The 27756-nt window shown below is 43.4% G+C and overlaps 1 protein-coding gene across 2 annotated transcripts in view; it reads left to right on the top strand.

The window, feature by feature from the left end:
- Positions 1–27756, top strand: part of prkcab (protein kinase C, alpha, b) — an 83670-nt gene that overhangs the window by 37835 nt on the left and 18079 nt on the right. For both annotated transcript variants that reach the window (XM_068577900.1, XM_068577899.1), the window contains exons 4-5: positions 20048–20159; positions 22437–22565. In XM_068577900.1, the coding sequence (XP_068434001.1) occupies positions 20048–20159; positions 22437–22565 (241 nt within the window). The remainder of the gene's footprint in view (positions 1–20047; positions 20160–22436; positions 22566–27756) is intronic.

Below are 27756 nucleotides of genomic sequence, written 5' to 3'. Positions count from 1 at the left end.
TCCAGCCCACCCAGCTGATATGTTAGACACGGGACGCTTGCTTTCAAATCTTGTTTCGGTTAAAGAGCTAATAGAGAAACACTTCCTCAGCGCAGTTGGACCTCGTATTAGCCTCAGAGTTTTCCAATCTAGTGTGACCAACGCATTCATTATGAATGGTAATGAAGGCCTGATCTCAAAGATTACCATAAATACTATTTCGACACAGATACATCCATTCGTCTTGTTTGTCAACATACCCCGCCGGACAATTATGTCTAGTTTCCTCATGCAATGTAAATGAATGGGAGTAGGCTGTGTGTGGATGAGAATACATGTTCTCCTTTTAATAAGGGGAAGTCAAAGTGACTTAGCAGACTTGAGACGTCAAGCCAGAGGCAGGCTGGGAATGCGAGTGTGGGCGCTGAGTTTCCATCAAAGCTTAACTAAATTAAGAGTAATTAAGTGAATCTTCTTCTGAAGGAAAAAAACAGAGAGCTGAGGTCCTGGTCTAAGAAGTAGAAGCAAAAGGAGAAGGAGAGGATAACGAGGACAGGAACAAGACAAAATTGTGGTCGGAGGAGAAGGAACATTTAAGGAAGTGTAGAACTAACACATGGAGGTCAAGCAAAGATGGGATGATGTGGGAGGAGAAGGGAACGATCTTGTCTCTCGGAAAAGACAGGAAGACGGAGGAATCAGCATAATTGGAGTGAAGAGGAGGAGAATGTGGTTTGTTGTGTGAGTCAAAAGGCCAATCCCTGCCGGGCTGTGATGAAGAGGAGGAGCACTAATCAAGGCACAATGGAGATGGGGCATAATTAGCTTAGCCTGCGAGATGAGCCCTATGAATACGCCAATTGGCCTGTGAGTGGCCGTAAAGTCTGCACACACCCACACACACACACACTCATATGTACACAAACTGTAAATAAGAAGTGGAATTAACCCCCAATGGTTTGTGGGCTGCTATTTTGAAGCCTTGATTTAGCATTCGGGTGGTCTCCATCTTGTTTTTTGGAACAGAAGTGACTTTAGAGGGTGGCGCTAAGTACAACAGATTGCCTATTAAGACATCTTTAGGCAACCAGCGCGGTTACAATGAACTATTATGAGCTGAAAACACACCTTGAAAGGCTTTAAGTGGTAAAACGCCCTCAAGCATTCCTTGGTTTATGCTCTATTTTACTCTCAATTTGACCATAATTTACGGGACGAACAGAATGTTGTACCAAAGAAGTCTTCACGATTGCGACCATGGATGTTCACAATGTTTACTGAGGTAATAAATCAAGTGAGAAATAGAATCATTTTCTCATAGACTTCTATACAATCTGACTAAGAATGGACGTTTCAGGCACTTCACTCTTCAGAGGTTGCCGCCTGATACACACATGATATCATAATGGCAGTGCATCACCCTTGTTTCCTTGTGTGATTTGCACTGCTGTTGCTCGTGGTTTCTTCCTGCAGTGAAAGTTTTTTGAGGCAAATTTGTGATTTGTGGTATTGGGCTGAACAAATCCATTTCATTGAATGGAATTGGATAGTTTTGGTTTCTTCAACAAGTTCTGCATGTGTTTTTACCTCCTGCTTGGCCGTATGGTGTGTGTGTGTGTGTGTGTATGTGTGTGTGTGTGTGTGTGTGTGTCAGTGGCGGGCCGTCTGGGCCTGCTAAGCCTTCTCTGCTGGTCTTAATACCTTGCTTTGCCTCCTTCCACCATGATCTGGAACTAGACATTTGCAAACTGTAAGATGCAACTATATGAAAGGACATGAACTTGAAAAACAATTATGGGCCTTTTCAAGTTGAGCCGGAATCTTGTGATATGTTTTTGTTTCCAGGTGCATCTCTCAGTCAGGTGCATTCGCTTCCATACCAGATAGCTGCCCCAGAAACGTCAGTCTGAGCCAGTGTTTGTGTCTGCAGTTTTACTGAACAGAGGAGCTGCTCAGAAAGGTTGAGTCGAAGAGTTCAGCCTCTGTGACATGTTCTCGTGTCCCGGGCCGACACCGCTGTTTTCTCGTGACCCACTGTACTCCTCACACTAACCTACTCTGACCACTTTTACATTGAACTTCCTCTTTTAACCCCAGAAGCCCTGCCCATTACCTTGGATCAAGCCTTTTGGAAACTTGTTAAGTGTCTGTCACCAATTGAAGCGTTATTGTTATTCATACATTTTTGATTACATCCGGGAACCGAGCCGATCTTGACTCCTTTCGCACCCGACAAATAAGTCCACTCACCTCAATGAAAGGTGTTGAATTGCGCAATCTTGATCCAGTTCAGACCAACAGAATCGTTTGTCGTCTGAGACGCTTATTTTGTCTTTAATCATTCCAGACACACAAGCACTTGTCGCTTGATGTGATTGCTGAATGAATAAAGGCTCATTAGGTGCAGACAGACTAATGATGGTGCGAGATCCTGCTCCCTGCTGAGGTGAAGTGTAGAAGATGAATAGTCATACAACTTGCACTCTCAGCAGGGGGACGACTTTGAGCGGCGTGTTGGGAAGTGTTTGAGGTAAGGAAGCGCTCCACAGAGCCTAACCTGATTTATGAACACCTCACTGCTGAGTTTAATTTCATAAAGATCAAATTGGGTTCAATGATTAATGTGCATAACAATGCCTTTGAGTGCATGCAGATTATGTATAACAGAGATGGATCCAGATTTATCATGTATTCAATTCAAATGTAAATGTCACTGTGTCTCTTGTCTTTTGTCAGTTAACAATTCCCAAATTGATATCAAGGTTCATTCTGTTGCCTGACTCACTAATTAATGAGAAGATTAAATATGGATTTTTCGGTTTGATTACCTAATAATGAAAACAAACTGTGGGCTGCATCAAGCCTCGTATGAATAGGTCATCTGAAATTATTGAATTTTTACATTGTTTTGTCCTCTCTCCTCTTTTTCCTTCACTTTATCCTCATCCTAAATACGTATCTCCTGCAACTTAGCAGATTGCTTTCATATGTTGTTCAGTCATCATATTATATATATATATATATATATATATATATATATATATATATATATATATATATATATATATATATATTGATATGACACACAAACAAACACACAAAATGTGTCCTGTCTTAATCTTTCTCCAACTTTTACAGGCTGTGTGTGTGTGTGTGTGTGTGTGTGTGTGTGTGTGTGTGTGTGTGTGTGTGTGTGTGTGTGTGAAGTATTTGGTCAGCAGCTGCTGCAGTGAAAAAGAGGTGTTTGCGTTCTCTTACAGTCGACACACAGCTGAACATTACTGTCAGAGACTTGTGCACAAGAGAGAAAACTTGAGAGAAATGTAAAGTGTCTTGTATCAATATTTTGTTTTTTAATACTCGGAGAAAATGATGGCATGCGATGTGAAAAGAGTCACACATTCACTGGTTCCAGCTTCTTAAATGTGAGGATTTGGTTTGTTCCTTTGTCGTGTATCATGTAAACTGGGTATGTTTGCGTTTTGGACTGTTGGTCAGACAAAAGAAGACGTTTAAAAACTTAAAGTATTGAAATTTGTGACATTTTTTACAAACTTGTGGCCCATTACAGACTAGAGGATTAACCCATCCATTGAAACAATTATCTATAGATTAAAATGTATGAAATTTCGCCTCGCAAATAACAAAAATGCTTTTTCTCAAAGTTGTAACACTCAGGAGTAATCTAATTGTGTATAATTGGAAGGGAAGAAGAAAAACAGCTACAAGATGTTGCGTGAACTCAAACTTTGAAATGAGATATGAAATAAAAGATCAAAAATAAGGAATGGAGAAATGCTTGACTGAAGAAAAATCATGAATAGCGTTATTTAGCACTTCAAACTAATAAAATAATGCAAGTGAAATTGTCAGTTGAGAGTTGTATGAATAATGTATAGGCCTACAGTGCTGTACACCAGATGTGTGTGTGTGTGTGCATAAATGTGTGCTCAGGTGTGTGTATGAGACCCCTGCACTTGTGAGTAAGTGTGTTCGCAGACAGGCCGGTAAACAGTGTGTGTTTGCGGGCAGGCGGCAGCCAGGGAGCTGACCTATTCCTCAGACTGAAGGAGAAGGTAGCTCGTGATTAATGTCATCACCAGGGAGGCACCCGAGGGAGAAAGGGAGGGAGAGAGGGTAGAGAGGGAGGCATGAAGCAGGTTTTTGCTCCATTTCAGTCTAGAAAACACACAAGCTCCTTTCCCCTTGTGAACCATGATATTCAAAAAATAAAAATGGCTAAGAGGTGTCATGTAGCAGCTTTTGCTCCTGTGAAAGTGAGTCACAACCTGTTGACTTGTTTGCCCAGGCTTATGCTCATTGATGCATCATTCACCTTGAACATCTCTTCCCGACGTGCCCACACTTGTTTCCACTACTAACCAGATGAGAGGTCTTGAAATGTCTTGCAGCGATGTGTGATGTTTGACCAGAACCGCTAAGATATTAAGAGACAGCAGATGAGTTTCTTCTTCTTTCTCCGGTGCTTTTTTTTTACATTAAACACACTGGCCAGTGAACAACTGCTGAAAGGTGCATCCAACATGTTTGAAGAACCTCTATGTCCACAGACTTTCTTGTTCAGGAGCTTCTGCCCATATAGCACATGCTCATCATCACTTGTTGATGTTGGAGGCAGCAGTTCTTTGTTTTGTTGAATGAAGTTCTGCTCATACAGACAGCATCTCAGAGCGGGAATGTGCAGGTTCATGATCTGCTTTAATCTTTGTTTTTACTTCATTTGTTGACTCCATCCTCCTGGTTCCTGCTCGCTAAATCCCAAGACCCACAGTTTTTTTGACCACCTGTTTCCACGAGTCGTAAAGTTATAACGGTACTAATACAAAGGGATATCGTGTCGTTTTTAACACTAAAGCAAAGTCAATCTGCTTGTTAAAGTTGCATGCATCTTAATCTCCTCCCCCCCCAGAGGTATTCATGCTATAAACACTTCCCAGTACTACTGCCTTTGCTCTTGAGAGACTTAAGATCTTAACCTTGCCCGGCAAATGTAAACGCTGGCGCTTTTAAGCGTTGACAACGGCAATTTTTCATGTGAGGACAGTCTCAGTGTATCACCAACCAATAGAAAAGCAGAGTTTCTCAGATCAATCTACAGCTGAAAAATGGCAATCAATTTTTTCCATGAGGCGCCAGGGATGAGGAGCCATGCTGAGGTCTCTGTCTGCCTCTGTCTCGCTAACAAAGCCAGTTTGTGCTGCTCCACTGGGGATGCCAGGCACCTCTTTCCTCCCCTCCTGTCTTCCTTCCTCACCCTTCCTCCCCCCTGGCCTCCCTGCCTGGCTCATCAAGCACTTACGTAATGCTCTATTTGAAAAAACAAATGTCACAAGGCCTATGGCTGAGTCCTCTGGCTGTGTTTATGTATTTAGAGAGACAGAGAGAGAGAGAGAGGAGAGAGAGAGAGGAGAGAGTGCAATAGAGAGAGAGACTTAATGGTTTCCGGTATGTGCGTACCTTTAGTATTTGGCCAAGGGAAATTCGGGGTTTAGGGAGGGTTGTATGACTCAAGACTGTCTCCCCTGAGAACTGACACATTGTGTGTCCTACTTTATGGTCTCAGGTAGAACATAGTGACGCGTTTGCCATGTGCATAATCAATGGTTTGCACCATTTGAGAGAAATAAATAACTGAGACAAGCACATTCACATGACCTGAACCTTTCTACTGCGTTCCTTTTTTTCAATTACAGAAATGAGGGATTGTGGCATCTGCTCTGCAACAAAAATGTGAAAACAAATACGACAAGAAGATAGATAAAAGGTCCTGCAACACCTCTCTATTTGTCTCCTGATTTATATCTGATTCTTTCCCAGAGAGAAATACCAACTTAGACTTACTTTAGACCGCTGGTTAGCATTGAATTCCAAGATCAGATTGCAGAGATTTGAAATTTGCTTTAGTTTGGTAATCCATCAAAAGAAACATGCAACAAACGTCCCTTTTATCACATGAAGGTAGGCTTTTTCGCAAATTAATATCCCACATTATCGATAGAATAAGAAACAGCTTTGCAAACCAAACAAATCCACTTATATATGAAGTGGATTACAGCAGGTATGCTAGCAGCTCTGTGAGGCTGTGGCCTGTTAGCATGGCCATATTGCGGCTGGAAGCCATTTTAAAATCCCATCAGCTTATGCTAATATGCTCAAAATGACACTGCTATCATGCTGAAGCTTGGCAGATGTTTGGCAGATGTGTTTTATGTTCACCACACGCCCCCTTTGTTGGGAAGAGGATGGCCAGCAGTTAAATAAACGTGAAAAATATCCATTCATGTTTAATTCTCCTTTTCTTTCAACCATATTCCCTTCCGTTCTGTTGGTGCCCAGCTTCCACCTGACTACTACTCTACTCCTGTCTCTTGGTGTGAACGTGCTGGTATGGGCCTAACGACACCTCACACCCGGTAATGGTAATGATCTTCAGCAACGATGGCAGAAGGGACCTCATTTTCACTCACCTTTTGATAATTAAACACACCGAGCACTGCAGTTATGCTCCACGAGGACACACACACACACACACACACACACACACACACACACACACACACACACACAGACACACACACACAGTGAATCCCAGGCGTGTCAGGAGTGGGAGGACATCAGTGGAACATCATACATGCCTTGTAACTGCATGCTCCCTCCTATCTAATTTATCTATATCTCCTTTTTTGGTCCTTTGCTTTGTCCGTTCTTTTTCTTTTCAATTCTTACACCCTTTCCTCTCGTGTGGTTCCTCTCTTTTCGGCTCCCTCTTTTTTCCTCTCTGTGTTTCCCACCACACCGCCCTCCTCCTCTTCCTCCCTCCATCTCTGTAAGCACAGAAGCCCTGTGGCCTCATTAAGCTGTCACTGATCCCTCCTGCCGTGGCCGAGCCCGTCGGATCATTAGTCTGAGACACCCTGTCTGACAAAAATAGATCAGGCCAAAAACCCCCAAACCTCTAATATTCTCTAAATGTCTTGAACGCAATCTAATCAGTGCAGGCTCCTTAACAAATGATCGATCAGTTCAGCCGCAGTGTGTTAGAAATGGGTGAGATATTCATGCATTGACACAGGGGCTGTGTAATTGGACGTCTCATAAGTGGGTTAATTATGTGTCATCTGTTTGGATAAATATTTCTAATACCTTCTTATGTCCTCATTATTTTCTATCATCTAAATGTCACCACAGGTTGTCAACTCATGCATCTCATTGACGGGTTGTGCAATGAAATGAGATTGTGAGTCCATATTGGTAATTGGAAAAAAAGTATTGGATTTTTTTTAGTCTATTATAATGTACATTAAGCTATTGGAGATAAAGGTCAGGGCTGCATTATGGTGGCAAGTCAATGATATTGTTATGCTGCACGCTATATTGTGATTATGATTTTTAGTGTCATTGCAAGAACTGATGTTCAGTTGATGTAAGTACAGCTTATATATGTCATTTTGAGCAGAAACAGGTGTTCTCTTCAGGATATTATATTACATATTTGTGCCACTGTATATTCTCAAATAAAAGCAAGTATTAAAAAATATCTGTGAAAAAATATTTCCAATTTATTGATTAACTTGATGATTATTTTCTTGTTTAATCAATTCACTTTTAGTTGTTTGTTTATAACAACAGAAAGTAATTCAAAATGTATTGTATATGCTGGTATTTTACTTAAGCTGAAGGTCTGTATGTCTTCTTCCAACACTGATCATTTGTGGAGTGAACTTGCGACGTGAAAGACAACGTGTGACACATTAAAAACGAATGTTCTGCGGTCTTTAGGAAAGCGGAAGGACACCTTTATAATCGTCACGATAATGGCGTTTGTTTAAAGCTTGATCCCTGGGGAAAACTCAGCATAGATTTGTGTCCATTTAACAGCCTCTGGTTGAAAAACAAGTTCAGTGCTTCAAAAAGAAACACGCCAGAAAAGTCTTCACATCGAGCTTCAACACTAATTACTACTTTTATCTCACGATCGTTTGTCCTTCCACCTTCACCTTCAGTGCATTACTGCTGATGACTGGTGACATGTCGTAAGATGCACTTGAAGCAGGAGGATTAAAAGTGCAGTGGAAGCTTATATGTTTATCTCTAGTGAATTGTACAGCGGTGGCTCGGAGGTCAATCTTATCTAAAACCCACACATCTCATATCATCAGTGATATGTCCTTCTGTCTAATCACGAGAGTGTGGTACGTACAGTATGGATAAGCCACGCGAGGATGTTCCCATATCCCTAACACCTAGTGGATTAGCAGCCCACTGACAGGCCAGCTGTTGATCTTTTGGCCTCGTCCTAATGCCGCATAACTCTTCGATGATCTGAAAGCTGTCAGGGGCCTTTCGCTGTGGCGGAGGGGTTGAATGTGCAAACTGGGCCGGTGGCCAGACGCAGGACGCGCACTAAAGAAACAGACACTGGGAGCAGCTGTAGTTCTTATGTAATTGCAGAGGAGTAAAAAGTGGGGACACACGTTTGCATCCATACACACACAATTAAGTGGCACAGCAGTAATCGTCTGCTTCTTGGACGCTGGACAGGAGCATCGGGGGCCAACGCGGTGTCTCTGCCAGCTACAGGGAATCTGACGTAATCCACACACACACACACACACACACACTCACACTCACGTTAGCGACACAAACGCACAGCCTAAATGTCAGAGAGTTTCGGACACATCACACACAAACGCGTACGGAAGCACGAAGCAGAGGGACGGAGCGACACCAGATCATCTGTCTCCATACTTGGATGCCGCGCGCACACACACACACAACACAATATACTGAAATTTGAGTTCTTTTCACTTTTTGTGTCAAAATATTTAAAATATACTTCAAGCCTCTGGGGTTTCTCATAGCGGCAGGGAACAGTTGAGCCAGCGTTGCTAGGAGACGGGGTGCGCTACTTGCTGGGTCACATCATGGCGCCGCGTGGCCGGCGAACGCGGATCAGGCCCGCCAGCGTCGGTTATGAACTGTTTTACGATTCAGACGTCTGTCTATTTAGAGCAGGGAAACTGTAGAAACCGCTGCACTGACGCGTTTGTGTTCGGCTCGGCGCTGACGAACACAACGTGTTGCTCTTCCTTCACGGCCTGTCGAAGCCCACAGAGTTAATCGGCTGCTCCCACTCGCTCCGTGTTGTGCTCTTCCCACATTACTGAGAGTCAAAGTGAAACAGAAAGAGGAGAAAAAAAACTAAATCCCACTGATATTTGTAATCATGTGAATGCTTATAAATTCAGCCTTCCCTTTCTTCTCATGTTTCACTGAACATGTTTCAACAAGGACAGTAATTTAACAACAGATCTAGTGTGATTTTTCATTCACTAAATAATTGTTTAAAATGTCCTTTAAAGTTATTCCTATGCACCTGCAGATCCCAAATGTGCAAGTCCTACTTTTTGTCCGTTTCTCTTCGCTCTTTATTCTGTCATTCATATTTAAAAATCACTGTTTTCTGTTTCTATTTAAAAAAAAGTCCTTAAATAAAATACCATGCACCCAACAGTCTTTATATGTTAATATAGTGTGCTAAGAGTTAAAAAAGCAACTGCCTTTTAAGATATTATGAACCATTTCACATATCGGCCTTCACAGTAGTTTGTTATTCAAAATTACAGCACGGTCATTGTCAGTCTGAAATAAAAAATAAAAAAGGAGCGTTTCTACTACTACTATGTACAAACACATTACATTGGCATTGTATCATAATAACATATTGTTGCAATTACTGTAAACTGGCACTTTATATACAGTGAGTGTATCCTTAATACTGTATGATAATGATCAACAAACTGTAATGAATCCCACAACACAACACACAGTTTGCCCATCCAACACATTATTGTGACAGGCGGCTGCTGAGGATTACCATGTGTGTAATTACATCCCATCCTGCGATGGGCTTTGTCTGTCTCTCTGACTGTATGTACTCCATAGGCTGGATGTGCAGCCTGCAAATTCCTGGGTTTGTTTTCTTGTCGACGTTACGCTTTCCGAGCACTTTCCATAAGCACTCATGTAAAGCTGTGCTCATCATCTCAGAAGATGGAGGACTCATCAAAGAGGTGATTATTATCGAATCCTGTGGGCACTGATTGTAATTTCAAGAATGTGTAAAGTAACAGGAGCTTAACGAAGCTTTCAGTGCTATTGGGGTTGAATGCTTCTCAAGAGTATGTCTGCAGTAGTTTGGTCAAAGCAGAGTGAAATGATGTCGCTCCAAGCCCCGGTCAAAGTTCAACAGGTCACCTGACTTTAAAGTGACAAATATAATATGGTGACCTTATTGTTTGAGCTTCCTGTTGCCTTTATGGGAAATAGTAAGGCTTGTTGTGTTCCGGCTCTTGTTTGCAAGTACATGTGTTTATATCATGCATTGCTTAAATATAGTGTCTGTGTGAGAGAGGGAGGGAAAGAGAGAGAGCCACCTGGGGCCTGTCCTCGTTGGTTTTCGTGGTGGTGTGGCAGTGATTAACGCACAGGTACATGTTAACAGCCAGGAGTCCGGTTCTTTCAAAGCTTTAGTAAACACACCGGGGGAACTGGAGGTAAAATAAAATGGGGACTGCTGCAAAGTGCTGTGGGCACTGCAGCCGTGTGATAGATGACCTGGAAAGTTTGGTTGTTTTCCCTATTTCTTAAAGTTTTGTGACAGTATGGTAATAGTTGGCTTGCGACCTTGGAAAACTGCCCCGTGTGAAGATCTGATTGTGTAAGTTCAGTGACACAACACGTTATTATTCACTGGTGAAATTAAATTGAGGCGTCGGCAGCGGGAAGATGCTCTGTGGGTATTCTTAGCCGGCGATTAGTCTCTGCATGTCGACTTCTTTCCTCCTTATTTTAAGTTCTACCTGTTTGATAAAGGTCGTCTTGTTTTTGTCTATTTTTCTGCACATCGTGGTGTTTTGTTCTGTTAACTAACTCTAACATTTGGTTTCTAATTGGACATGTTTTTAAGCTCTGATAAGAGAGAAATTTTGCTGAGACATACAGACATTTGTTATCTCTTCTGTAATTGGTTCAGCATTTTAAATTGCTCCATACATAGAGAGCAATATTCTCTTTTTCCCAGTGCGACTAGTCTATTCATATGGTCACTGAGCAGCTCCAGCAGGTCGATGTTAAAGGGTTAAGGGGTTAAGGGCCTGGCTCAAATGCACCATATGAGGCTGCTCTTCAGCTTTCCGCATCCCTCCAGATTCGTTCTGCCGGTCCAGCTGGAACTGGTAACCTTCTGGTCACAAGCCGTGAGGCCAGTGCAGCCTACTGTAATGAGTTATTGTGCCATGTACAATGTATATATTAGATTTCCTCTCTTTCTAATGAAAATGGACAGAAAAACAACATCCGACATCTCAGCATATGCTCACAAATTACTTTTACAAGTGACAAAGTCCTCGTGGCTATATGAATTCAGACTCTTGTCTGCTGATGTTATTTCGGAGCCACAAAGTCTGCAGACGGAGGAGGACGGGTTGGATGGACCGGTCAACAAAACATTGAACAGGATTTCTGTTTCCTCGGGTCAGCGTTGGTTTCTTTATCCGTGCCTGTGGACATTCGCTGACCTTAACTACGTGGGTATTTGAACCCGATCCATGATTGTTTCCTCCTCCTGATTGTTTCCTCATCCTGACCAAATTGGTTTGGTTCCTACACCTAATCAGACCTAAAGACAGAAGTCAACACTTGTGTTTTGGAGGAGGATAGAATATCATGTCTTCTTTATAATGTGATCAGACCAGAAAGAGCTGATGCAGCATGCAGCAAATATATATTTTTTTCTTTGATTCTGAGGACTTGTTGAATGAAAACCATATAGCTCAGATTTTTGGCACTTTATTTTTTTTTTTATAAACTAAAGCATGGTGTTTCTTTTATGGGTAGGAAAAGTTACCCTATTAAGAAAAAACAACCATTAAAAGGATGCATTGCTGCAAAGCTGAAAAGTTGGAGATACATTGCTTTCACAGGAACACAGTCATATACAATATTTAATACTGTCTCCAGCAAATATACTAAAGTAAAGTCGCAGCTCAGTATGATTCAATGAACTCAATGTTGAACCTTTCATTGATAAACAAGCACAAAGAGCAGCGCGCCTGTCTAACAGACAAGTAGGATAACACCATGGTATCTAAAACTATAGGTGTCCAAACTGCCACTTGCTAAGCTTTTCTGAAGCTTAATGTAATAATGTGATATTATGTACTGTATGTGTCAGGCAGGTGTAAAAGCTGCATGTGTCTGCATGCCGTACATTCATGGAAAAAGCACAGTGGCAAGCCTGGATTACTACTCCACTAAGTGGGATTCTCCACTACCTCTCCACAAAGTCAACTATCCTATGAACAGGTCAGCTTCTCTCGCAGCCATTCAGCTCAATTATCACCGAGTGGCGATGAAGCTATTTGCCACTGGCGTCTCCTAATGGAGCGTGACAACTGCAGCCACAGAGGCCTCCAGTCAGAGGGCGGGGCACCCAGGAAGAGATGCCACTTTAACAGGTTGAAAGCCCTGCTCGCCCTCCGCGTGAATACAGCAACAAAGGCTTCGCCGCCGCACATGTCAGAGGGCGAGCAGGCCCACACACACATTCACACACAACGTGCGTATAAAAGCGGGCCTCATATCCGAGGCAGTCTAATTAAATGCTGTGTTTGATGATGAAAGTTGGGTCGCGATGAAAGGGTGTGTGGTGTTCTGTGTGAATGCATCTGAAGACAAGATCTCTCCTCTGCTAGTAATCGGAGCGCGACAGGGATGGATGAGCGGACCGACACCTGTGTCTGCTATGTGTGTGTGTGTGTGTCAGAGGTGGAAAGTAGCTACATTTATCCCAAAAAGCCCTCGTGCAGTGACCGCTGACAACATGGCTGTTTGGCCTCCTGCGCTGCTGCTTGCAGCTGTCTCGAGACACGCTCAACCAAACAACTCCACACTGCGGCCCTTCGCTTCCTGAGCGATGCACCCGCCATGGCGGAGCTTGAGAGTAATGCGAGTATACAAGTCATGTGAGGTGAAAAACGTAACAACACAATCAAAATGTCATCCTATTCAGTTTCTTATTTGTGTTTCTTGGTGCTTCTGGTTTTTCTGGTTGATATTGTTTTTTACTCTGCTATACTGTCAACGAAGTCTCTCCTGTGCATTATTAAAGTTAAAATAAAGGTTGAACTAAATTCTGTATTGAGCTGTGAGCAGCATGTAACGGTTAAAAGGGGCCCCCTCTTAACACACAGTGTCTGAATGTTACATATCGCACTGTTAACAAATATGTCCTGTAGGTCTCACGCTCGAGAGGTCGCACTCAACACTACACTTCTTTTGCTCAACAACATAACAATATAAGTCAATCGGATCGAAGGACCGACATGGATTCCATTTCAGTCGGATATGAAGAGAACATATACCACTCTGCATGATTCAGTATTAGTAACCAATGGTTTGGAAATCTGAATCGGCCCGAAAAATGCCAATCAGTCGTACTTGTGAAGTAGGATTTTAAATGCATGACTTTTACTTTACTAATCGGTGTGTTTTTATAAAGTAAAACATCTGAGTACTTCCTCCACCACAGGCGGGTTTCTCTATAATGTTAAATCCTGATTGTAACTGTTAGATAATGCTGTCTAATGCAGCCATAACTCAGCAAACTGGTACACACGACATCATCTCCATAATCAACTCCACATCTCATCATCAAATATCACAGTATCCCTTAATCCAGCGGGATCACTTGGAGATTGCTGACATTGCTCTCTGTACCATTTCTCACTAATGAGCTCATACACATCCTGTGTGTCTGCATGTGTTTCTGCTTGTGCGTGTGTGTGTGCGTGCGTGTGTGTGTGTGTGTGCGCGCATTTATGCATGTATGCGAGTGCCGTATTTGATATCCTAAAGCCTTTTGATGTTTCATTCTCTAACAAGACTAGAAAGGCGTACAACTAGAGGAGGCACACAACAAATGGCAGATACACGAGCTCGATGCATTTACTGCCAAGAGAACAGGCACACACATGCGTGCGCGCGCACACACACACACACACACACACACACACACACACACACACGCACACACACACTATGTAACATCTGTGAACTTAAACACAACATCAGTTTCCGTTTGTGATTGCAACCTGATTTACTGGCTATAAATCGGCCGAGTACATAATGAGGCCGCAGTGAGGAAGTCTGAACACACAGCAGGTGGCTAGAGAGAGATGTCGTTCCACTAATTAAATCAGTGATGGATAGTCAATACAGGTGCCAGTTTCTCCCTTTACAGCCAGTGTTGTGAAGACAGAGACGAAGCTAAAGGCAACACTCCCAGTTAGTTGTCATTTTAAATCTCCTCTGGTGTGGACGAGAGGAGATGAGTATCAGCAGGTCAATGTGCTGTTTTTCATTCTTTCTTTGTCCCTTGACAAGCTTTTTTCTGTTCGTCTTGCCCTCACGTTCATTGTGTATGTGTCTGTTTTCTGCTGTTGATGAATCTCATGTCGGTTCATCTGCCCTCTGTCTTCTCTTCTTTTCCTCTGAGGCAACGCTTCATTAGTGTTTTTATCAGCGTCAGAAGACAGATTAGTCCCAACAAGTGATAAGATTGATCTTGTAAAGCCAATCTTCCCTACCCGGGGACTAAGATGGCTGTCAGTTTCTGTTTTTGAGTGTATTTGCGTGCGTGTTTGTGATTGTGTGAGAAAGAGATTGTTGACGGGTTATGGTGTGGCCTGGAAGCAGCGGGGCCGGGGATAAGGATGTTTTTTTCCTTGGCCCAGTGACCGGCACGGTGAATATTCAGCAAAAGTCATCTCTCTCGCTTTCTGTTGAAGCCACAGGCGTCTTCTCGCTCCAATGTTTCATTTGGGTTCAGTGTGACTGACTCGCACACCAGTCAACTTGTTGCGCTAACCGCAGCACATGTTTGTAACGGCATGCGGCTCAAAGTTTCAGAGGTGAACTCAGAGCAAAAAAACAAACTGTGACATCGAGTGGAAATATCTTTGCATTCTTAATCTTGAATCCATAAAGATTATACATTTGTGAAACCTGTCAGATATTATACTGCTAATGCCCCGTGGGCTGCACGACGTGGAAGAAACCTGGAGGCTAAAAAACACACACACACACACACACACACACACTGATGCGGGCACACTCTTTTTAAAGCATCCACTGAGGGCAGTGTTTGCCCTTCACCACGGCAGCGCACATGTTGCCTGAGCGGGCGCGGCTGCAGGCAACATGTGTTTGGACGAGCCTGACAACAACACAAGTTGTTGTGGGGTGACGCCGCTACAGTCGGAGAGAATAACTGGGGGTCCTCTCGGCTAGAAACATCCCTGCATGTTCTTTTCTTTCAGCCGGGCAGCTGAGCTTCAGCCCGAAGGAAAGGCATCGTCCCATCATTCTCAGATTGCCCCACAGTGTTCATCCCTCCATTAGTTCTCTTCTCCATGGTAGTTGCAGTTTGTTTGCCTTTTGTGAAGAGCGTGCACACACACACACACACACACACACACACACACACACACACACACACACACACACACACACACTTAATTGCATTAAGCCACAGAGTGATGTACTCTCTACTGGTGTTCCTCCTCCTTCTCTCCATTGATTGTTTTCTCTCCGCTGACTTTCAATCTATCACGTAATTTTCTCAAACCCATTATCGCCATAGCAACAGTAGTTGTTCACTTAGTTTCCCCCTAGCACCTCATTACGCACACAAACACACTTATATGCACAAATAATCTCACACACACACAGTATGAGACAGTCTTTTAATCTAATTGTAGTTTTAGGGTTTTTTTTCTGTTTGTTGATGTTTTATGAAAAGGTTTAATCCCTCACAGCGATGTCTGGAGACCATTTACTTTCATCCAGTGTAAATAGTATTTTTAAATTCATATTATGCTCCAGAGTGACGTTATACACCTTCTTGCCGCTGGTTTCAAGCTGGTATATCGATCAATTGGCAGCTGAAGGCGGAAATACAGTAAGAGGCTTGTGCAGCAAAGGTTTTGAGGACGGAAACACATTCAGTTTATTCTCCAGAATACAGAATGCACTTTGGTGAGAAGTGCGGAGCATAAACGTAACTTTTCTTTGTTTACCAGACATCTCAACAGGGCACCTTCCATGCTTATGGTAAACACACATTTTACTGTCAGCAAAGTCCTCTTTCACTTTATTTTCTAGCACCCCCCCGCTAGAGAAATGCTGCGTACTGCTTCAGGACACTTCAGTTGGCAGGATGCTTGACAACAAGGTCCCTCAACCTTATCAAATCAAGCAGACGTGAAGGCAGATCCGGAGCCTATTAACAAATGAATCAGCCTCTTTGCTCCCGCCGTCACTTATTATGTCCAAATAGTAATGAGGTAATGTTACCTCTAATGGCAATGCACCTGTCAACGCCTGACTACAATTAGTAAGACCTCCGTTTGACTCATTATCACTGTCATCATCGACCTCTTCCTCTACGTCTGCTTGAAGTGGCCGTCGTCACGCTCCGAGGAATTCGGCATCGGCATCATCTCGCCTCACTGGAACCGACTTCCCTCCTGGTTTCGCCTCAGCTGCTCTGTCTGTTAGTGGCGGCGGTTGGTCCGCCAGCATCTTTCCCCAGCACAGCATGGCGTCCAGCATTTAAATGGCTGAGAGGATATTTGATAGACACAGGCTGAAACGATGACCGAGCAAGTCCGTTTTTTAAATGCGTCGCACTGCACTTGTAGATATTTGATGTGTGTTGCATCTGCTCGCCAGAGTTCAGCTCCATGACTAACCGGTTTTGGATCCTACACGATTCACTGTCTGTTGGAGATTGGTGAGTCATGTGTTCATTCTTCTCAAAACAGGCGTAGCCTCAACAACAGTAAAGACTCCATTGGATAAACAAACCTGGAGGGGAAGCTCTGTGGTGTTCGTGTGAGCGCGCATGTTTGCAAGTGAGCTGGCAGAGACGACAGCTCACGGACATTTTACCCATGAAGGGATTACTGAACGATGTTAGGGGTCCAAAGGACCCCGAAGCCACAACCTCTGTGTGAAGAAACTGTGATGAACATGTATTTGTTGAAGTGTGAAAAGGGCCACTGTACATAATGAGTCCATGCAACCTGATTTTCAGGGTGTCAAAGAAATTATCAGATTTCTTCCCTGCTGCAAGAAATCAAAAGTGTCTCGAACTGTGTATTCACTTTATTGTTGCAGCGTGGGCCTCGATGAAAGCTGCCAAGAGTGCTGCCTCTTCAAGTGTTTGTGCATTTAAATATTATGCATATTCTTTTTCTGGTTGATACACAATCAAAACAAAGAAAGGACTTGTGGACAAAAGTGCATTGAATTTAAACACAGGAGAACTAAAGAGGAGCACTCATACATGCTCTTTTTTCTTCTTTAGGCAGAGTCTGAAACATGTTGGGCCTGTAAAAATAAAGAGGCTTTTTAATTGTAGATAATGCTGCAGGACAGAGAAGCTTATGCAGAGAGATATTTTGATTCAACTGTACTGTTATTAGGAGGTTCGTCTTTGTTGTCTTAGTATATCATCCTCTTTGGGCTTTAAGGGCAAAGAGAGAGATCATTTTTGGACAGTTTGTTGTGTGTGTTTAAGCAAGTGTTCAGTTTGGGTTGCACTGTGCATGCACTCTTTTCTGGGGTTTTGTACCAACACAAGGCGCTGAGATGTCCTGATGGGTGGAATAAATTAATGCATGCATGCATGCAAACACACACACACACACACACACACACACACATACAGGAGCCCAAGGTGCTGAGCAAATTATGTCTTCACACCCGTCCCCTTCCTGCGGTTGGCTGCACTGAGTCAAAGTCTCATGATGACTCTGAGTGGAAACGCTGTTATTTCAATTTCACCCATGGATCCCACGGGGAGGAGAGCACTGCCAGAGACACAATGACACACATTAAAAGAAAGAAAACAGATAGAGGGAGACCTCTGAGGATGCTTCTCTCCACAGAGAGCAAGAGAGAGAGAGAGAGAGAGAGAGAGAGAGAGAGAGAGAGAGAGAGAGAGAGAGAGAGAGAGAGAGAGAGAGAGAGAGACAGAGAGAGGTTTGGCATGAAAGCGAGAAATATCCAGAGTTCACTGTCCAGACTCCAGAGACTTGGAGGGGAAGGGAGTAAAGAAGAGGGCTGACAGAGAAAGAAATATAGATCAGGGAGATTCTCCGAGTCCCTGGTCTCTTTTAAGAGGAATTCACACTTCCCCACAATGGAAACGTTGAAAGGAATACAGTCAGGAGGTGAAAATGGTTCGGGAGGGAAACAGAGGAGAGAGACGACTGTCCTCCAGGAAGGGTTGTAAAAGGAGCAGAACTAGGCGAGCTAAGTACATGTTAATTAGACTTTCAGGGGTCCTCTCACCACTGACACACCGTAACCCAACAACCCCCTCCTCTCATACAGACTTCCCCTCGAGGTCTCTTTCTCCGTCTTCTTCTGTCGTCACATATGCTCGGTAAAAAAAGGCACTTTTTAACGACATGTGCCCACTTACTTAGTCAGCGGCCTGTATAATTACACATGCAGCCATTCTGACACATTTCATTGTGATGGGGGCGACGCTGCTGGGGGCTTATCCACCCTCATTTGTTGGCCTTTAATTACAATTACAATGTTTGTTTTGTGCTGATTGTATATATTAGCTAACCTCCATTATCACAATATTGACTGGAGAACATATTAATCGATTTTCAACAAATTCAACTTGAATGACATGCCATGATGTGGTAAAGGACACATTATCCTTTTTATATTCCTTTTCTGTTTCTGTTTCTTGGAGCACCAATCCTCATTTACTCATTTACTCAGCCTCAGTGCCAGATGTTCAGGCCTAGATGAACAGTTTCTGGTGCTGTACAACCTGTGGAACCTTGAGATCAGAGCATAGAACCCTGAGATCAAAGCATAAAACCCTGAGATCAAAGCATAGAACCCTGAGATCAAAGCATAGAACCCTGAGATTAAAGCATAGAACCCTGAGATCAAAGCATAGAACCCTGAGATTAAAGCATAGAACCTTGAGATCAAAGCATAGAACCCTGAGATTAAAGCATAGAACCCTGCGACCAGAGCATAGAACCCTGAGATCAAAGCATAGAACCTGGAGTTCAAAGCATAGAACCCTGAGATTAAAGCATAGAACCCTGCGACCAGAGCATAGAACCCTGAGATCAAAGCATAGAACCTGGAGTTCAAAGCATAGAACCCTAAAATCAGAGCATAGAACCCTGAGATCTGAGCATAGAACCCTGAGATCAGAGCATAGATGCTGGGAAGGTTTCCAGGATGACAAGATGGAGAGAACTGACACCAAACATGAAACCACTCAAACCTTACACACTCCTACACACTGACAAATTCTTTCTATCTGGAAAATAATCATATTTCTTTCTTTCTGTTTCTCTTTGCGAAAGTCTCCTCCGCCGAATAAATCAGGGATATGATGCATCGTATAGCTAAAACGTACTGAGAAATTAAAGGGAAGTACGGTTATGTGTCTTAATGAGGCAAAACAATCTGCTCTGTTTCAAAAATATTTGCAATAATTTATTCCGTTAATTTCTGAGGGAGCCATTAAGCAGGAGAGTGATCAACAGATGTTGGAAGAAAGGTCCATTTTTATTCCTCGTTGCAATTTAACGCCCCTTCTTTTTGTAAAAACATGACAGTTGAGATCAAATAGGTTCCTCTTCAGCTTCTGAATGTTTATCTGAGGGCTTTGTGGCCTCAAGAAGAATAATTAATTTGACTTTGTGTTGTTAGGAGAAATGCACTGCTAAGTTGTGTTCAAAGAAAAAAGAAGCACACTGGAGTTAACTTTTGGGGGGGAAACAGTATTTTACTTTAAAATCTTGCAATGTTATAATTTCAAATATCTTAGGTTCTCTCTGAGGGTCTTCAGCGCCCCCGACGGTTCCCCTCCTTTAAAAATGAAGATCGTCATTTAATACTATTTCATGTTTTCCCCGTCCCTCTATGTGTTGCCCAGGACCCCAGAAGCAAGCACAAGTTCAAGATCCACACATACGGCAGTCCCACCTTCTGTGACCACTGTGGTTCACTGCTGTACGGACTCATCCACCAGGGGATGAAATGTGACAGTGAGTACACACCCTGTCTACGTGCATGTGCGTGTCTGTGTCTGTGTGTGTGTGTGTGTGTGTGTGCGCACCTGTGTTGAATGTGCTGCACTGGTCGGCATAATGAGAACAGATGGGAATAGACTGGTGAACTACTCTCAGCCACATCTGCAGCCCGGGCAGAATTTTCTGTCCTGCCCTGCCGAGTCCTCTCTGCGCTCCCATTCTTTCCACCCACACTCCTCCGTCAACTCTTCTCTTCCTTCTTTGCATGTAGAGTATGACCCCCATCCTGCACTTAATTTAAGGCTCCTTTTCCCTCCATTTCTTCTTTTTCATTTCCCAATTCTTCTCTCTATTGTCCCTGACATACTTTCCCCCCCTTTTCTCTCCTCCCTGTTTTACTTTTACTTTTAGTCCCTCCACCTTGGTATCCCTTCACTTTACCTCCTCTGTCCCCTCCTGACTCCAGGTTATCTCCATCCATCACCATCACCATCCCTCACCCCTCGTCTTACTCTCCATCCATCTGTGGGTCTCTGGTGGCGGCCTCGTTGCAGATGGTAACACGCCAGAGCACACCGGAGCAAAATGACGCGGGGAGGCCGTCGCAATTACGAGCTGCTACCGCATCCTCTCGTCTGTCCTTGTCTCCTCCCAGCATGTCAGCCTGACAAGCCTGCATGGTGGGGCGAGAAAAGAGGGAGAGAGCAGGAGAAATGGATGCTTGGATGGAAGAAGACAGAAAGAGGGAGGAGGAAGTCAGAGAGCAGAGAGAGGAGGAAAGGAGGAGGTTGAGGGAAGGTTAGGAGGAAACAAGGGGGAAGAGGAGAACTAATGCCTGCTCTCTCTCTCCCCTCTGGTCCCTCATCTGTTTGGCTTTGTCGAAGTGTGTGTGTGTTATAGTGGAAGCTGCTAGTCCACTGAGTGGCGATGATCTCCTCTGCTCACAGTCATTATATCATTGCTAAGGTAAAGTTGTGATTACTTGTTGATGTCGGCTTAGAGGAAAAGCAGTGGCTCTTTTAATTCACTCATTTAAATTTGACATTTTTGCAATGAAACATCTCCAAAACAAATCTTTGGCCACATTCGGTCTGCAGCCTTTTGCGTATCTTTTTTTTTCGGTCCAAAAGGAAAACGTTCAGTGAGCACTGGGACTGAGTGACACACTCAGACCCAGTGCTTTAAAAAGTTAACATTTTCAAAGTTCAAGATCTTTATCAAACGTGACATTTTGCAGGTAAAATATCTGTTCCTGCTAGTCACGAGGCTTCAGTTGAAAAGAGTAGGTCTTCAATTGCCGCAGCACAGAAACAGAGGTGAGCACACACCTGTTTTCAACTCACTGACTCACGATGAATAATACGTTTTTCAAAGCAATATATGCAATTCATATTTTTGCAGCAGTAAAACCCACATTTGTTTTGTTTCTGTATTCCTCAAGGCTGCAAACGACAGGAATAAAACTGAAATTGATTTTGTTTGCAATCACCATCGTCATCGTCGGCTCTTGTCTGGTTATATGTTGCTCTCATGTCTCACCTCTACCGGCAGAAAAGTTCCTCCCGGCTCCAGTTTGGTTTTATTTTGGTTTCCATTACAGACATGCTTATTTATATATTATAAAAATAAAATAAAAAAACAAGCCTGTTATTTTTACATGTTAACTGCTTGTGGAGATATTAAAGAGAGGGAAAGTTCATTTTTAAAGAAGATAACTTGGAAAATGATTTTTAGTTGTTTAAATAATGAATCCTTGCTATTGATGTTTAAAGAATCATGTCATCACCGGGCAAAACTCTTTACTCCAAAGTTGAATTATGAAGTAGTTCATTAAATACGGCCCAGGTGTATGCAGATGAAAGCGCACATTTTATAAATGAATCATCAGGTTTACCACAACTCCCTGTCCTCTTTTTGTTGGTGTTTTAAAATATTCTAAGAACATGTATTAATGAATTGTATTCATCTTTTATTCATTCTTTCTTTGTAATTCAAGGCAAAGCTCCTTTTAAAATGTTTTCCTCTGTTCACACTTTGTCTGCCGAGATCTTTGTAGAATAATACAAGTTTCTTTTCCCTCCCCAACACACAACACCAACGACTTTGCACATTTCCTACCAAAGGCAGAGCTGTTTCAACGCAAACAGTGCGTTACAAATTGCATCAGAAAAGTTTACCTTGTACATACATGACTCACAGTCAAATGCAGGGAGTGATAGAAAGAGTTCTGACGAGATCCGAAAAAAATTGACCCTCCGGATGAACTCACCTCTGCATTCTGTCTCTCTCCAGCCTGCGACATGAACGTGCACAACCAGTGTGTGGTCAACGTGCCAAGCCTGTGTGGGACGGACCACACGGAGCGCCGGGGTCGCCTCTTCCTCAAGATCGAGGTCAGCTTGGACCGGCTACACGTCACAGGTCGGCCTCTTTCTTTATCAGCAGTGGTTTTAGCTCCGGCTCGCGGTGGTGTGAGCAAGAGTTTCCCTCGTGTGTGAGTGTGAGTGGTTGATTTTCAGACCACTGAAAGAGATCTCTGGAGGTATATGGATAACTTTGTGCTCCAAAGACTTGTGTCCATGAAGTATACAGACAAACTGTGTTTGCTCTGCCTGTAGCCGTACGCTTGCTTGAAGTGGTCACTCGCTCAGGGACACCGAGAGGAGGCTGAGGAACTTTCCTCCGCCAACTGACTTGAACTGCACCGGATGTCACTTTTTGAGCTAGTCCAGTTTTTGTTCTAAAATCAACCAAATCCGCGGCACCAGCGTGGGGCTGTCAGGTCATTTGCCGCCCTACCCCCGTCCCCAACTTTATTGCTCTTACAAAATAATGATCTGAGAAGCATGTGTGTTAACGTTTTAGTTTTTTAAGGGAATCACACATTATGCGCTTCCAGAGGTTTCCACCTGAAACCACAGTGAATCCAATGTATTTTAAACTTAACAACATAACAACTTAAAAGTGGAAATCAAGCTGCAACTTCACGGGAACATAAAAACCTCTCCAGAGAACTTTATAGCTGGCATCAGCATGAACAAAAAATGGAAGTCATCGCCGCCTTCATAACCTGCGTGTTTCACCGCCTCCAAATTATCCTGTCAGTCAACAGCAGCACCTGGAGTGGACAACTGCGTGGCGTTAAACCCCCTCTGGCAGCGAGGGAAACGACTGCCGGGTCACTTCTCTGTCTCACGCACAAACACACAAACACGGCGAGACAGTGGCGGTCAGGGAGCATTATGAGTGCCGAGCGCAATAAAGTGTTTTTAACTCAGTGGGGATCAAACAGGAATAACCTCCGGCAACAGCAGGGTTGGAATGGCAGATGTGATTGACTGGGAAATATATTGCTTTCATAAAAATGTGTTTGTGGGTGAGGAAAGGAGTCTCACAGTCAGCTTAGAGCATTTGTTCTCCCTGCTTTTCAGTTTCATATCACTGTTTTCTTTTTAATTACAAACCGTCAGCGAGAAGGATGGAAACGAGGCAGAGTGCGGCGGCGGCGGTCTCGTTGACATGGTTACCTCGGCGGTCCTTTCACACTCGGCTGAACGGACTCGGCCGAAACTGAACTGGAAGACGTTAGATTGATGTGAGCTCTCGTGTCGTCCTTCCACGCGCACACACCGAAGCACCCGGCAGCATGTAATGTGCGTTTTGTATTGTGATACCGTACTCATGCCGATCATTTCTATAGCGAGTGTGGGTTTTTTTGAAGATAATGGTCATTTGTAGGAAGAAAATAGATATCAATACACTCAAAGGCAAATCACATGCCACATATAACACATACACAAGCAAGTATGAGTACAATGAATAAAAGATCTGTGGACCACTTAGGGTGAGCTAAGGGTTTGAGTTATATTCATGATTATATGACATGATAACAGGACACAGATAGTGCAGAAATAGTGCAGCTTGCTGTATTTTGATCTCCAGGTGAAAAGTGGCACCGCGCTACGTTTCTTTTCTGTGCGCAGCGGTGCGGCTCTGATGTCACGTTGGTTTCATGTAACAGGCCAGCAGAATATGTCAGGGCTAATTTGGAACAAACATTATCGAAATATCTGTCTCTTAATCTGCTAAGCGCTCCATTCTGTTTCAGCAGCTTGTTGCAGTCGACTGTTTGGTATTGTACAGAGGTGTTGAGTTTTTTTCCCCTCTGACAAAAGCTGCCTGCTGTTTGAAATAATTTGGAATAAAAACAGCACGTTCGTAGGACGAAAAACCCAAACAATGAGTTGAAAGATGCTGAAATGCTCGGTAGAGCCGGAGGGAGTAGGATTTGATGTCGCCAGCGGGAAATCTCCAACTCCAGATTCCCTCTCATTGTGGTCCTGCCGCTGTATTTAAATGTTTCCTGTGCCTTATTTTCGTAGCTTCCTCTTGGACACGGGCTTACAATCTGCCACCTGGTTGCTGCGTTTTCATAGAAGTCAACCGCCAGAAGCGTTCTGAACACAAAGAAGAAAAGAGAATATACAGGTCGCCGCCGCACAATTTAGTGATGATTGAAAGGTATTGGGGTCAAAAAAGAAGAAAAAAAGTGTTTTATCCTTCTCATTGTGCTTCTAAGTGTACAAATGAAATGAAAAGGATTGAAAATCAAACATAAACTTCTGTAATAGTAGAGGACCAGTTGAGACGAAGCGTGGACTGTGATCACCAGAGAAGATCAGGAGCGATACGGAGAACAGCGCAGGAGGGTTCGACGGCAGGGGAAGTGTATGTTCTGCAGTGTTTTGTTTTGTGTTTTCCTCCTCTCAAATGGCAGCGGTCTGAACAGTGAAGCCTCAGCTTGTTCTCCGGCTCCCCTCCGGCTGCTACCGACAAGTGGCGGAGCTTTGTGGTTCACCGCGCCGATGTGAACTTGATTAAATCTTTCCAGCCAAGAAAACAGACACACATCTCTCTCTCTCTCTCTCTCTCTCTCTCTCTCTCTCTCTCTCTCTCTCTCTCTCTCTCTCTCTCTCTCTCTCTCTCTCTCTAAAACCCCCTTTACTTTCTTCCCTGTATCTCTCCTCTCCATCCCTTCTTCCTATATTGACATTTCCTGTTATCTTCTTCTTCCTGTTCCTTCGAGACCGTAGCGTGTCTTTCTCAGCATGACTTCCTCCTGACCTCTTGTCATCTATTTTCCTCCCGTACCTGCTGTGATCCTGTCCATCAGTCATCTTCCTTCCTTTTTTTTTCCTCAATAAGACATCCACATCTGTCCTTTTTATATCGTCCTCTCTTTTTCTATACCGGCTGAAACCAGTTGGGTGGTCTTTTCCCTCCTGGCTCTTGTGTTCTTCTTCTTCTAGCCCGTCCTCTGTCTCTTACGATCTTCCTCTACCTTGTTTGTTCTTTTTCCGTCCGCTAATTACCTCTTTCATCCTTCTCTTCACTCCTCTTCCTGATCAACGTCTCGTTTAGCAAAAGTGACATAAAGAACCTGCGGGCATGAGCAGAGGTTTATTCTGGAGCTTTAAGAAAAGACAAACATGCAAACGACCCTCCATAATCGGTCCACATGTGCACACACACACACACACACACACACACTCTCAGGGCATCTGGGGACCGGGACAAAGTGAGCACACTGTGGTTCGCTCAGGGTGAGTTTTCCCACTGCTGACATAAGCGCCTCCGGTTTGAAGCACAATAACTTTTTTATTTTTCTCCTCAACTGACAACAACTGATTACAGCATCAGGCATTTTGTGCACATAAAGGCTTAATTATATACAATACATAATATTAGGCTTTTGTCAAAGAATAGGATCACTTTTAATTTATTCATTTAATTCTTTGTTTGTGTTATAGGGTTAGAGAGCGGCCAATTGCTACCAAATGCATTTAGAAAACACTTAAATCTGTCAATGTCTGCATAAGTCTTTATCCTACAGGCCTTTCAATAGTTCACCCAAAAATGTGCTGAATGAATCTTGAATGAAGGGAGTGTGTGGGTGGAAAGTAGTAAAGCACCACTCATGTCTAACTTATCATCAGTGAACATTTCCTTCTTCAGCCGTTGTTGAGTTTCCTTCAATCGACCACAACCACAAAAAGACACCTTAATATAATACTTTAATTGAATTGTCTTCCTCCACTCTCTCTCTCTCTCTCTCTCTCTCTCTCTCTCTCTCTCTCTCTCTCTCTCTCTCTCTCTCTCTCTCTCTCTCTCTCTATGTGGGTGTGTGTGTGTGTGTGTGTGTGTGTGTGTGTGTGCGGGACAGATCCCTGACAGTGCACTGCAGGGATCCACCCAGCTCCCGTTTGGCCGTGCAGCTTTCCCCTTCAGCTTATCAGGCATTCATTGGTTGCACATGGCATTGTTATGCAACAAGACATTTGAATTTCAAAGCCTTTTTTTGGGGGGGAGATTACTCTGTCGGCCCACTGCAGGCCCTGCACGCACACGCCCCCAGATCCAAATGATATGTCATTTTTAGCTGTGATACATATTTTGTGTTAAGCTCAGATACAGGAGATACCGTGAGCACGGACGTGTGTTTCCTCTTCTTTTGGGGTTTCCAAAGAATACCCTTATAAAAAAGATCACAGGAAATTGTTACCTTTCTCTGTGCGGACCCAAGTTTTCACTCCAGCCTTATTGCCTGCAGTTGTTGTGGAAGCATTAAGTGCAGGGAAATAACACTTGGCTCTTTCGAAAAATTATTTCAGATACAAGACAATAGATGAGCATTTTGGAAAAGAAATAACTTGAACTATGTTGTTCATTATCCCTAAACAACAAAGGAACGATTCAAGAAAAATCTCATCTAAGTGCCAGTGTACTTTCTTCTGGTGTTCTAGTGTTAAACAAGGAAAAAAAGATTTGTCCCTCAGTGCACAGCAGCAGGTCGTATTAAAAGTAGTTTAGCTTTTTGTGTGATGAAAACAGCAGGCTTGTTTCAGTGGTAGTGGATTGGTGGAGCCTGGAGTTAACACATATTATACATCTGGTTTGAAAAGAGAGAAAACACACGCACACACACACCTAATTGTATTTGTAACTCCACCGTAAGGAGCGAGAGGAGGATGCAGAAGGAGAGCAGCTCTGGTTGTATCTAAGCAACCGCAGACAGTAGAGATGGTCCTTGATCACTGATGATGATGATGATGATGATGATGATGATGATGATGATGATGATGTTTCATTGTGTGTGTGTGTGTGTGTGTGTGTGTGTGTGTATGTGCGTGTGTGTGTATGAGAGAAAGAGAGAGAGGTGAGCACAAAGACATAAACTGCGTCTGTAAATTGCACAAACAATATATATTGTCCTGTTTGTTTATCTGTGTGTGTGTGTGTGTGTGTGTGTGTGTGTGTGTGTGTGTGTGTGTGTGTGTGTGTGTGTGTGTGTGTGTGTGTGTGTGTATGTTTGCCTTATTAGTGTGTTTACAGGCGTGTTGATGTTGCTTTGGCACTGTTTGGCGCCAGCGTTGCCATGGAAGTGACTGATGCCTTTTACGCTGCTCCAGCCAGCGGAGGGGAGGATTTAGATGAGAACGTGGGATGCTGAAATGTTCCTTCTGCTCGTCTTACTTTATTTTGAGTGTGTATGTGTGTGTGTGTGTGTGTGTGTGGGGAGGGGGGGGGGGTTGTGGGGTTGTGGGGGAGCGAG

Source organism: Clinocottus analis, unplaced genomic scaffold (assembly GCF_023055335.1).
Source record: "Clinocottus analis isolate CAN_PGR_092001 unplaced genomic scaffold, fCliAna1.0.p SCAF_16, whole genome shotgun sequence".
In the NCBI taxonomy this organism is placed as follows: domain Eukaryota; kingdom Metazoa; phylum Chordata; class Actinopteri; order Perciformes; family Cottidae; genus Clinocottus; species Clinocottus analis.
This window is presented reverse-complemented; position numbering and strand designations above follow the sequence as displayed.